We start from the raw sequence: 13407 nt of genomic DNA, 5'->3' as shown, positions 1-13407 counted from the left end.
CACGAAAGGACAAATATTGTATGAAACCACTATTATAAAAACCCAAGGAAAGGTTACACACAGAAAAAAAAAATCTTTGATGGTTACAAGGGAGGGGGAGGAGGAGAAATCACTAACTAGATAGTAGACAAGTGTTAACTTTGGTGAAGGGAAAGACAACAACACACAATATAGGGGGAGTTAGCACAACTTGACTAAAGCAGTCATAGAAGCTTCCTAGACATATCCAAACACCTTGAGGGACCAAGATACTGGGGCTGAGGGCTAGGGACCATGGTCTCAGGAAACATCTAGATCAATTGACATACAGAGTTCGTAAAGAAAATGTTCTACATCCTACTTTGGTGAGTAGTTCCTGGGGTCTTATAAGCTTGCGAGCAGCCATCTAAGAGACATCTATTGGTCCCATCCTGTCCGGAAAAAAGGAAAATGAAAAAAACCAAAGACGCAAATATCAGTCCAAAGCACTAAGGGACCACATGAAGCACAGCCTCCACTAGCCTGAGCCCAGAAAAAACTAGATAGTGCCCAGTTACCACCACCGATTGCTCTGACAGGGATCACAATAGAGGGTCCCAGACAGAACAGGAGAAAAATGTAGAACAAAATTCAAATTCTCAAAAACAAGACCAGACTTACTGGTCTGACACAGACTGGAGGAACCTCTGAGACTACGGCCCCTCAACACCCTGCTAACTCAGACCTGCGCAACTCACGAAGTTAATCTTTCAGCCAAAGATTAGACAGGCCTATAAAACAAACAACACATGTGCTTCTTAGTTCAGTCAAGTATATGAGACCAAATGGGCAACACCTGCCCAAAAGCAAAGATGAGAAGGCAGAAAAGGAACAGGAAAACTGTACGAATGGACACGGGGAACCCAGAGTTTAAAGGAAAGGGGGAGACTGCTGATACTTTGCGGGGATTGCAGTCAATGTCACAAAAAAAATTGTGTATAAATTTTTGAATGAGAAACTAACTTGTGCTATAAACTTTCACCTAAAGCACAATAAAAAACAAACAAACAAAAAAACCTATGGAGCAGTTCTCCTCTGCACACATAGGGTCACCAGGAGTGAGACTCGACTCCACAGCAACTAACAACGAGCAAGGCTACTGTAGCCTAGGAAACATCTCTGGGCACCTTACAAAAGGCTCCCTTCCTGCAGGTGGACGTGTCCCACGCCAGGTCAGGGCTGGTGAGCAGTGTGGGCTGGACTTCACCCCGCTGGCTGGCAGCCCTTGTCCAGCCAGGGCTAAACAGTGCCAGACGGTACGTGAGACAGTGTCTTCAATACATGCAAGGATGAGTGAGTGGCCCCTTGACACAGCTGAGCAGGGCCCGGGTTCTAGGCTGCTTGGGGTTCAATTTGAAAGGAAGATGTTTAAGGAGATGTGGAGCTTGGGGGGGATGGGGAAGCAGCAAGAGGGCTTAGCAAGGTAGAGTGGGCAGAGAAAGAAACTAGAGGATGGATAAGGCTATCAAAGCAGATCATGCCTTAGGATGGAAGGCCAGGGTAGAGGTCAGTAGTAATTGGCAATGGGAAGGACAGAGAAACATACACCATCAGAACTGGAACAGGCCCCAGGGGATGTCTAACCCAGAGGCCCTCAATAGCAGGTACTGCCCACCAGCCTCCAGCAAGGGCCAGGTATAACTTAAAAAAACATTGACTCATTATTATAATTCCTAAGTTTATAATTTGGGAAAAGCTCTTTAAAGCCTATTATTTTCTTAATTTGAAGTACTGAGGCTAAATCCTTGGCAGGGGCCCAACTAGGAGTGTCAGACAAAAAGCAACTGCTTCTAAACCCTATTCATCCTTCAAGTTCCAGTTAGCTTTGTGGGTGATACCGAAGTTCTCGAGTCACCAGCCTCACCCTGCACGGTCCCCTCGGGCCTGTGCATGCCAGGCCTCAGCCAGCTTCTCATCGCTTGGCAAGCTTTGCCAACTTCTGAATTACAGCCTGGCCTACCCACCTCCTGGACAGAGCTCCTTCAGGGCCCAAAGGTTCCTCAACACCCCATGGGCTGGGTGTCCTAAGGTATGCTTACTAAAAATCCTCTCTTTTAATTTTGTCTCCTCCACACCTAGGGCCTGGGAGAGTCAGGAATGTTTCTGGGTTCTTCTGTGTTCTTCGCTATAACTGATGCTGTGGCTGCTGCTCGAAAGGAGAGGGGCCTGGCCCCAACTTTGATAATGAACAGCCCAGCCACGCCGGAGCAGATTCGAATGGCTTGTGTGGATCAGTTTACAGACCTGGTATGGGCTCTTCCTTCCTGTCTGTGAATTCTCTGCACCCCCTCCAGTGATTATTATGCTCAGTGCATATAATAAGGGCAGGGGGAATCATATGCCAATTTAAAAGGGGATTTACAGTTTCAACATGTATAATGCTATCATTTGGAAAATGAAAATCACCTATTCTGAATCTTCATATAGCAAGCTGTAAGGTTTTTAAATTTGTCAAAGGGGAAAATGGATTTTAAAGAGCCGAGACATGGTACTTCCCAGCTGGGTCCCAAATGGGTTGTATTGATCGTTTCCGCCTCACAGCAACCTTCAGCCACAATCCATTTACCCCAGATGTGCTGCCCAAATATTTTCATTTCCTAAGAGTTCTGTGACCTAAAAAGGTTGGAAGCCCTGCCTATGGCTCCAATACAATATTTGCTAGCCAGCACATGTGACCATTGAGCGCTTACAATGAGGCTAGTCCAGACTGAGATGTGCTATACGTGTGAAATACATGCTACTATAAGAATGTACAATATCTCACTAATAATTTTTCTACTGAGTACATGTTGAAATAATAATAGTTTAAATATACTGGGTTAAAAAATTACATCTTTTTTTTTTTAATGTTAGGAGATTTTTAAATTCCATATGTGGATTCCAACAGTGGCTTGCATTTTCTTTCTATTGGACAGTGCTGCTGTGGACAATCTCTATGACATCCTGAACTAAGGGAAAAAAGGAAGGACTCTGAGGCATTCGGCAGTTGAAAGAGATTTACTGGATATGGGAGGCTGGGAGAGGAGATCAACCTTAATTACTTAAAAAATAAACCTTCACAGGGCCCAGGATTAAAAAATACATGCAAAGAAAGAAAAGGAAGGAAGGGAGGGAGGGAGAAAAGATGAGAGGGAGAAAAGAAGGAAGGGATGATCAAGCCAAAGCAAACACATGGAGGGGCAGCAAAGTACTAGGTGTATCTCAGACTGTAGATAATTTGATTTGGCTGGAGGGTAGATTATGAAGGGGAAAAGTTGGAAATAAAAGTGAAAAATCAGCTTGGACCAGTTCGTAGATATTCTTATAAAGACCTCAGGCTTTATTCTGTTGACAGTGCAGGCCTTTGAGGGATTATCAGGAAGACTAATCTGACAGATTGTATGACACAAATTGGCATGGGAAGGAACAGTGGAGAAGCTACTGTAATAGTCCAGGCAAGAGGTGACAGGCTGGAGAGGGATCAGTGAAGGTGGTAATAGAGGAAAGATAGTCAAGGACAGCACCTGCCATGTGATTGGATGGGGTGGGCAGGAGAGAAGGAGTTGGAGATGACCTCACATTTGTGCTCAGGTGAGTGGAAGGACAGTGGTGCCCTCAACAGAAAGAGACAATACAGGGGGAAGAAGGAGCTAGTTTCAAAGGGAAAGTGGTGAATTTGATTTTAGATTTATAATCTGGTAGTCAGTCCTGGTGGTGCAACAGTTAAGCGCTCAGCTGCTAACTGAAAAGTTGGTGATTTGAACCCACTCATAGGCTCTGAGGGAAAAAGATCAAAAACATCTGCTTCCGTATAGGTTATAACCAAGAAAGCCCTATGGGGCAGTTCTGCTCTATCATGTGAGGTCGCTATGAGTCAAAATCGATTCCACCGCACCTAACAATAACAGTCGCCAAGGGATTTATGTAACAGGCAGTTAATTCAGGATTGGCAAGAGGTCTGGGCTGCAGACAGATCTATGAGTTATGACTGCAAGTTAGTAATTAAAGCGATGAGATTAGATAAAACTCACCAGAGGGCGAGACTGCAGAAGGCAAAAAGAGGAAAGTGTAGAAGAGAGGAGAACAAAAATGGAAGAAGCAAAGAGAGGAAGGAGCAAGCCAGGACTACTCCATGGGGACACCAAATGGGAAGACAGGTCTGAGAGACAGGACTAGGAGGCAGGAGGCACCAAATACCTTGGAACCAAGGGTGGGGTCCTAAGGCTCCGCATGTGCACTCACAGCACCAGCAAACTTTCGCTCCTTCAGGCAAAGCCAACCTGGGCTTCACGAAGGAGGTTACCAGTAGACAGCAAGATTATAAAGGTCCTGAAAATTACCCCCACTTTATGCCCCATCTCCCATATACACCTCCTTTAAAAAAAAAAACCACAAAGAAAACCTCTCCACTATTGGCCTGAAAACCCCACCGCCATGACCACCATGGAGGAAGGCACCCAAACCCAGGGGTGCTCAGGTCCTCTTTCCTGGCTTCCTCCCTCTTTACCACCCCCACAAGATGCAGGGTGAAGGATCATCAACTCTTGTCAACTACTAGACAAATGTCACTTGGCAGTGGCATGAATGATGCCACCATAAACATGCAGATGGGTGAGTCACTGCAGAGAGGAAGCCACCACATGGGACCTCATGCCAGAAGGGACCTGGCTGTATGAGGGGCATAGGAGGAAGTCTTTCCTAAACAGATGGTACGGAGGTCATAAGAATTTGGGTGGGCCTGGGGAATGTCTTGGTGACTTTTAGAACTAATGCACGCTGACTCACAAACTGTGTGCCTGCCTGGGAGGCCATTGGGCCCCAACTTGGTGAACTAAATCAGCACTGGTCTGAGGTAACTGGCCATTTTGACCCTGACTCTTCCCGTGCCCAAACTCTCCACCACGCCAATCAACTGGAGCCTCCAAAAGCCTTGTGAATTTACGTGGGGCCACACACCACCTCGTGACAAATGCGAATTACAGTTTTCCCTGAAGCGTTGCTGCTCTACTGTTATTTTCCGAGTCAACCTGGATAGACAAACGTTTGCTTTTTCAGATACAGTCAAACGGAAAGTGTGGCCGTCCCAACTCCCATACCGCGCTTCTCAGAGACCCCCAGCGGGTCACGGGGCGAGATGGAGACTGGATGACCAGGAAGGCCCCGGGCTCCCCAGGGGTGACGTCCCAGACACCTGGACGTGGCGGGGCCCAGAAGCCCCAACCGCCGTTGCTCTCCTAGGTTGGGGCGTGTGGCCGTGCCCTTGACCTTGACCCCGCAGCGGCGCCATCTTGCAGTACTTGGGGATGCAGGACCAGGGACGCTGCCACCTCAGGTCTGGCCACCGCGCCCGCTTACAGGGGACAGTGACAAGGCTGAGCAGCAGCAACTCTTCAGTCTCCCTCCAGGAAACCCTTCTGAACAGCACACCCGTTGTCTTGATGACTGAAGGCAAAAGTGATGGCGTTACTGCTAGTGTTCTGGGGCAAAGAGAATCTAAGCAAAATATATGCGGGTCAATTTGACTGTTTTCTCCAGTAGATTCGGTGGTTCTTGGAAAGAATGTAGCTTGGATTTTATGTAACAGGACCTTCCTGACCAAAAGAGGGTGTGATCTTTGGATCATTCTCTGTAGAGGTGACCTGGCTGATTTGTGTCCTCAGGACAGCAGCCAGGATGGTGGTAGGAGACACAGATGGAACACTGTGTATGTCAAGGGCCAAAGGTTTCCATTCTGTAAAGAAAAGTTCCTTACATGGCTTCAAACAACTTAATGTTTCCTTCGCACCTCTGTGGAAGTTTTCCAAAAAACTCAAAATAAATCTCATTACGTAATTCATCCTCATTTTAACCTGTCTCTAATGCAAGTCCAAATGGATGTATATCCTGCTTTCAAGAAATGGGTGTTTCTTCAACAAGTGCCTGCTGTGTGCTGGGAAAAGAGCTTAACTGCTGCAGATACTTGTTTTCCAAGTGGGGAAAAGATATTGCCTTTCTTGAAACTGAGCAAAGACAAAATTGTGCCAGTGTTCGTTTGAGGATTATATCACCAGTAATCTGGCCTCCCTGAGAATAACTGGACAAATTATTTCACTATTGCAGAGGGGCTGTCCTTGTTTTCAGTGTATTGGTTTGCTATGCTCTGGACAGGACAAGGCAGTGGGACTGGACTTAGGAAATCAGTAAAGAAGAACTTGGAATAACATGAGGTGTGGAAGTTCTGCCTAGGATGGTGAGTAAGCAAGACTGCAAAGTTCACTTGTAACTTTAATTGCTGACGTTGTTTTTTAGCACAGTATACAGAACGAGCCACCTGGAAGCCCTGTCTAGCTTACCTCTTTGAAGAAACAGTCTTCGAATTACATTCGCCCTTTTTTATTGGTAGGAGAAAATGATTTTGGAAAACTGTATATCCTTGCTCTTGAAAAGTATCAATAATTATTAAGTGGTGTTGAATTTGGACAGCAAAATTCTGCCCTTGGTGTATCTGCTATAAACCTACCGTACATATCACCGGAAGAGAAAGCTGCAAATGACTGTCAGCTACAAAATGCAGAAAACTGAGAATCTTACCGGCTGCTGGAACTTTGCAAGCTGGTTTTGCCTGCTTAAATTTAATGACCCTACTGAACTATGCCACGGTGTCTAATAGTGGGAAAGACCCTGTCTGAATAACTATTCTATATCACACCTCTTTGCATATGTAAAGAAATTATATAAAGCCTGAGAAAATGTCTTTTAAACTAATTATGCTATGAGGATGTCATCTTGTGCTTTTGGCTTATCAGGAACTGACAAGTACTGAAAAATAAATGGGGAAGTTCTATTCTGTGCGCTAAATACAAACTTACTTATAAGATAAACTTTGACCCTACCAAATATTAGTGAATCCCAGTATCCATCTGTGGAAACCCTAGTGGTACAGTGGTTAAGAGCTCAGGCTGCTAACCAAGAAGGTCAGCAGTTCGAATCCACCAGGTGCTCCTTGGAAACCCTATGGGGCAGTTCCACTCTGTCCTATCAGGTCATTATGAGTCGGAATTGATTCAGCCACAACGGGTTTGGTTTTTGTGGCTTAGTATCCATCTGTAAAGTTTCTCTTATTTAAATGAAAGACTGCTGATGGGAGAGTTTGGTAAATATAAATTCTGTTTTACTTGTGCGTTTCACTTTTTTTCTTATCAGATTCAGAATTGTTCCTCAGTTCCCAAATCTCTCCAGTGTTTTTAAAGATTACATACCCTTTTGGTTTTTTTGGAAACTAATAGAAAACTTTTTCTAACAAGATAATATAATTTAATTTTATACTAATTTGACTTTGCTTTTTCTTTATTTTAGCTTTCTTTAAAACCAAAAAAAAAAAAAAACTTCTATTTTACACTTGCAAACAAACTCACACTGGAAAAAATTATTACTTGGATTTTATCAGGCAGTTCCTTTCCTTCAAGTACTATTTTTTTTTTTTAAGTTTCTATAGTTTTTAATACTCACTGTGCGTAAACATGACATACCTAAAGAGCATTCTTTGTCCTAGAATAATTTTTCTTTGTTTCAATTTTGGTGAAAGTCTACTTCCCATTTAAACTCAGGAATTTTAACCTTGAATTGGTTGTGTTCTACTCATACTAATAAAAACCTCCTAGAAAATGTTATTAATGCCAAAGGATTCAAAATAGGATTAATATAAACATAGAAGGAAAAATTTAAATAAGAACGACATTTGTCATGATTTAAACCTGTAGATTCCCCATATCTACTGCTGTATTGCAAACACTCCTACCTGGTTTCTTTTCAGCTAGAGTCAGTATTGCATGCACTTAGTTTCTGCTTTGGTGTGTCAGAGAATGAGGAATCCTTTTTCTTTAGCCACCAACATAATGAATACCTGTTTGGGAAGAGAGAAAACAAGCTTATGTAAGTTCAGCACATTTTGAGGAATAAAAACATCAAATGCTTTTCCAAAAACAAATTACTTTGCTGCTAATTATGGTGATTTGCTCTAAATATTTTTACTATTTTTAAATCATCTTTAAGTCTTCTAAATTTTGTCTTTCAGATTCCACAAATTGATTCTACGTGCTGTAAGCCTTGGTCCATCCCTGTTGCCTAATGTGGGGTTCAAGAACAGAAGTAGATTTTCTGATGGATTTTAAGACTCGGCAGGTCACTAATATAAAAAAAATATATATATATATATAAACATCTTTAAAATGTATAGAAAACTGGGGATAATTCTTAAATACTTTTATATTTACGAACTACCTTATACCCCCTGATTATATGTACAAGCAATTATGGTCCTGGAGCTTCAACAAAAATATGACATTTAATTTTGTCAATCTAGCATTTTTTACTTGTCTGCAGAACTTCCATGCTGATTTTATAAAGAAAATGCATACTTAGACCATTAATGTTAAAGGATTTTGTGGTCGTTTCTTTGTTTGCAAAGTCTTTTATTTAAGATGTTATACCTAAAAATCTATTTGATTGAGCTTTTATCATTTATCATTAGTCTGTATTAAATACTGGAGTATAATGAGTGATAATCCAAGATGACTATAAGAGCTAATACATTGCTTATTCATTGGTAATCTACCTGATTTTCTAGGGATCTCCATTACTGGGGACTCAATGATTTCACTCAATAAAATGTTGGTGAGTCACTTCCTAAGATGATTTATTGGAGAGGAATTTAAGGAAACAATAGTTTTATGGAAATGTTTATCACCATAACTTCAACAAAGCGATGCTTAGCCTAATTATTCTATTCATTGAATTTTTTTCCCTCTGTGCATGTTCAAAATGAAGAGTGATTGTATTTGTGTTAATTATTAGACTCAAAAGGCACAAACACTTAATATTTTAAGTATCTAAACCTTCTGGTTTATACATATGCACACTTTTAATGGCCTGTGATTTTCAACATAACACCACCATGAATACATTCAACTCAATATATCCTATTGAAAACTTCCGCTCATTTTCTCTCACCTTTTTCTCTTCAGCTGCTCCTCTCTCATACATCCACCAGTTCAAGGGCAAATTGTATGGGGGCCAAGTGAAGGGTGCAAAGGCTGCCTGTGTACTCAGTGAAATCTTGCTTTATACATTTTTTTTTTGAGTCACAATATGGAGGCTTGGTGGCACAGTGGTTAAGAGTTCAGCTGCTAACCAAAAGGTCAGCAGTTTGAATCCACCAGTGGCTCCTTGGAGACCCTATGGGGTAGTTCTATCTACTCTGTCCTATGGGGTTGGTATAAGTCGGAATCCACTTGACGGAAATAGATTTGTTGGGTTTTTTTTTGGTATGTGCAGGTATCAGTTTCTTGAGGGCAGGGATTGAGTCTTCTATTTCGGGAACGTACACACACATCTAAGCAACACAAAATTCTTAGACTGCCAGGTGGTTAAGAGCTTCAAGTAGAAGATTTGCTGGCTTTGACAGCGAAAGAGCCATTAAGGCTTTAAGGAGACCAGTGATACCATCAGAGAAGACTGTAAGAAAATCCATGAAGGATGGACTAGAGGTAGGGGCCTGGACCCAGGGAGGCCAGAAGAGAAGTTTGTAAGAATACACCTGGAAAGGGTTGGTCCTAGGCTAGAGCTTCACACCTTGCACTCAAAAAACCACAGCCTGCCCCTGCCCCAAGTGTGCTGGCCTAACCCGTGGAACTAGACTCTTGCCTCAGTTTCTTGTTCTGGTGTTCCAGTTGATTGCTGAGACCAGTACCCAGCTCTCAACCCACTAGTGTATGGCTGACTCTTTTCAGTCTCTTTGCTGGGGACTGCCACTGGGCTGTGCTCTTACCATCTAATAGTGTCAAGTATCACCAACTACTGGGGTCCCCAAACTCTCTGCACTGTCACACAGTGTCTTCTCAGCTGGGGACTACATTTAGACCAGATGGTAGGCCAGTCAAGTCAAATGACGGACTGTTTTCTGTGCCCCTGGAACCAGATTTCATCTCCCTCACCTCCAGAAAGTACAGCACACCTTCACTTGAATCAACCAGAATTATTACTACAGCATTCTCTCAATACTTGTTAAAGCATACCCCCTTGTTCAAATCACTTCTGAATGAAATACACTTTCCTCAATGCCAAATAAGACTCGACAAGATCCTTGTCTGCCCAGCTAGAATCAGAACTTTCCTGGGAGAGGCACAAGGGTAGTGAGGTAATGCACATGGAAGACAATCCTCAGAGAAAATCCAGCTGCTACTTGGTTATGGTGGCACATCAAAACCCATTAAGAAATGTCTTACTCACCTGCTCTTGATTATTGAGACTTAAAACTGATTAACTTTTTGCCTGCATTATGCTTTGATCCTTTGGTTTTCTTTGGTGACTTTAATTATATCTTATGTTAAATGAGAGAAATAGATTCCAACATAGAAAATGAGCCAGGAGCCCAAAGTGAGGAAGCCATCCCATTCACATTATTTTCTTCATTAAACAGTCATTTTTTAGTTCCTATTATGACCAGTGGAAACCCTGGTGGCATAGTGGTTAAGTGCTCCGGCTGCTAACCAAAAAGTCAGCAGTTTGAATCCACCAGGTGCTCCGTGGAAACCATGGGGCAGTTCTACTCTGTCCTGTATGGTTACTGTGAGTCAGAATTGACTTGACAGCAACGGGTTTGGTTTGGTTTGGTTTGGTTTGGTTTGGTTTGGTTTGGTTTGGTTTGGTTTGGTTTGGTTTGGTTTGGTTTGGTTTTATTATGACCAGTACTCTGGCATATAAGAATCATCATAAACATCTAACTTATTTATGTCCCACATATATGTCAATTCCATTTCTTGCCGACAAAAAAGCAGCTAGTTCCACTTGAGAAAGAGTAAATGGCCAAGCTAGCAGTTACTTGACAGCAAGAAGAAAATTCCAAATACCTAACCCCTAACTACACTACAACATTGGCCAGGGGAATGGGGTGGGGGTGGGATGGGTTCCCTGAACTATTATTATCAAAGGGAATTTAATTAATGAAACTGTCCAGAAATTTCATGATGTTCAACAGGTCCTTAGGGAGGCACTGGTACATAGTGGTTACAAGCCAGGGTACTCCAGACATGGAGGATTGAAGTAACTTGCCCAAGATCATACTCTAGTAGTAGTAGAGCCAGGCTGCCTGGGTTTGAGTCCTGGCTCTACTACTACTAGAGTATGATCTTGGGCAAGTTACTTCAATCCTCCATGTCTCAATTTTTCTAATCTATAAATGGGGAATATAATACCTGCCTCATTAGTTTGTTTTGAGGATTAAGTGAGTTTATACTTAGGACAGTGCCTCGCATATTGTAAGTACTTGATAAATAGTAACTCTTATTATAATTTTTTTTATCATAATTACAGAACCAGGTTTCCTTACCATTGCAGTTACAGAGACAATGCCAATCGTGCAGAGAGGAATACAGCTACCAAGGAGAACACAGATACAGGAGGCTCAAGTTAGACAGATCTGCAGCATCATGCAATCCTTTTCATTAAAAAGTAAAACAGCCATCCAGAAATTTCCAAAGAGAAGCCTTCAGTAGAAATCAATTGGTAGGGATTTTGTGCCTAAAGACTTTTCTTTGAGCAAGTGCATAAGCAAAGGCTAAGAAATGTCTGTGATGAGGACTGAGAGCCCCGAAATAAATAGTGGAACTCACAGCAGGACAAGAGTAACATGGGCCACCCAGAAGAGGGTCCGGAAAGAACATAGATTATTCTCTCAGTCCACTACAAAGGCTTATTATCAGTTCTTTAGTGAGAAGGAACAGGAAACTGATAGCAGAGCCCACTGTAAATTTAGCATAAAGATCTCATTACAATATGGATTCAGTCATTCCAAAAAAATCCTTTTGTCTGTATAAAGCCATAAGTGAACTAGGTATTGTGCTAACATTGGGGGCACATGGTCAACAAGATAGACACAGACACTACCTGCATGGAGCTTATGACCCAATAGAGGAGATGGACATTAAATAAGTAATCACCCTAACGTCATTGCAAGTTTAGATGAGTGCTAAGAAGAAAAATGAAGGAGTCAGTGAAGAGAACCAGGGACTTTTAGATTTGAGGGTCAGAGACAACTTCTTTGAGAAAGCGACAGCAATGCTGTGCCCTTAAGGATAAGGAGCTATTAGCCAGGGAAAGAGCTGCAGAAGACTGTGCCTGGGAATAGCATGCTTGAAATCTTTGGGATGGCAAAGGTGTGGTGTGGTCCAGTGACTGGAAGAAGGCCTGTGGTGGGAGCATTGTCAGTGAGATGGAGAGCCTTGAGAGGAGTGAGGACCAGACCCCCAGACTATCCACTGTGTGGACCATGCTAGGATCTTTATTTCCTCCCAAATACAGGGCAAGTGTCTGAAGGATTTTAGGCCCATGAGTGACATTTAGATTTGTATTTTTAAGAGATCATTCTGATTGCAGTGTGGAAAACAAGTTTGAGGGAATTCAAATGGAAAAGAGAAATCTATGAAAGAATAGGCTTTCAACCTGGCTATCAAAGCCAAGGTTATGGTGAACACAACCAAATACAAAGTCCCCTTAGCCAAATTTGGTCCTAAAAGGCTCACATCTGTCTGGGTGTGCCACATGCTACAAAATAACATCCAAATCCTAGGACAGAGAATTGAAGTTCCTCAAGCAATAAAAAAGAAAACTTTTATTCGAATTAAGTTTGGTTGAATCAAAAGCTGTTGAGAATAACTAAAACATGGCAATTTATGAAAAGAATGAATGGGTTTGACCCATTGAAATAAGTGTCTGGGACTCTGAAATGATTAGTGATGCTGATGTGCCAGGGTTCCAGGGGACCACCCGAATTCGGGACAACTGAATGATGGATAGAGGAATTACGCAGATGAAGATCAAGTTACCGCATTCATTTATTAAAAACAGATTGAGGAACTTGGTTTGGGTCTGCAGGCAAGCAATTTCAAAACTATTCCACTCCTTAATGTGACTTACCCTCAGAACTGTAGTCAGCCCTGTGATTGGGAGATAGTGCAGAAGCTGGCCTCTTTAGAGTACAATAAGGGCCTCATAATGACTTTGGTGGTTGAGAGCTACGGCTGCTATCCAAAAGGTCAGCAGTTTGAACCCACCAGTGGCTCCTTGGAAACCCTATGAGGTAGTTCTACTCTGTCCTATAGGGTCACCATATGAGTCAGAATTGACTGACGGCAACAGGTTTTTTGGACAGCAACGGGTTTTTTGGAATGACTTTTGTGGGCCCTAGGCACTTTGCCTTTGTGGGCCTCTTCCTATACGATATAGGGTTTTTTTTTTTTTTTTGTATGATTATATTTTGCAAATGCATTGGTAGGAGAAATATAATTCAGGTTTGTTCATATTCATTTGTTCAGTTTTAAATGAAAGGCTTTTCATGGACCCCTAAAAGTGTTGTGGGCCCTAGGCACTGTGCCT

The 13407-nt window shown here is 42.4% G+C and overlaps 1 protein-coding gene across 2 annotated transcripts in view; it reads left to right on the top strand.

The window, feature by feature from the left end:
• Positions 1–8104, top strand: part of LOC100662726 (aldehyde oxidase 3-like) — a 98830-nt gene extending 90726 nt beyond the window's left edge. For both annotated transcript variants that reach the window (XM_064286338.1, NM_001303259.1), the window contains 2 exon segments: positions 2098–2265; positions 8051–8104. In XM_064286338.1, the coding sequence (XP_064142408.1) occupies positions 2098–2265; positions 8051–8104 (222 nt within the window).
• The last annotated feature ends 5303 nt before the right edge of the window (positions 8105–13407 follow it).

The sequence above is a fragment of the Loxodonta africana genome, chromosome 6 (genome assembly GCF_030014295.1).
Source record: "Loxodonta africana isolate mLoxAfr1 chromosome 6, mLoxAfr1.hap2, whole genome shotgun sequence".
NCBI lineage: Eukaryota > Metazoa > Chordata > Mammalia > Proboscidea > Elephantidae > Loxodonta > Loxodonta africana.
The sequence above is the reverse complement of the archived record's forward strand: the minus strand, read 5'-3'. Positions and strand labels throughout refer to the sequence as shown.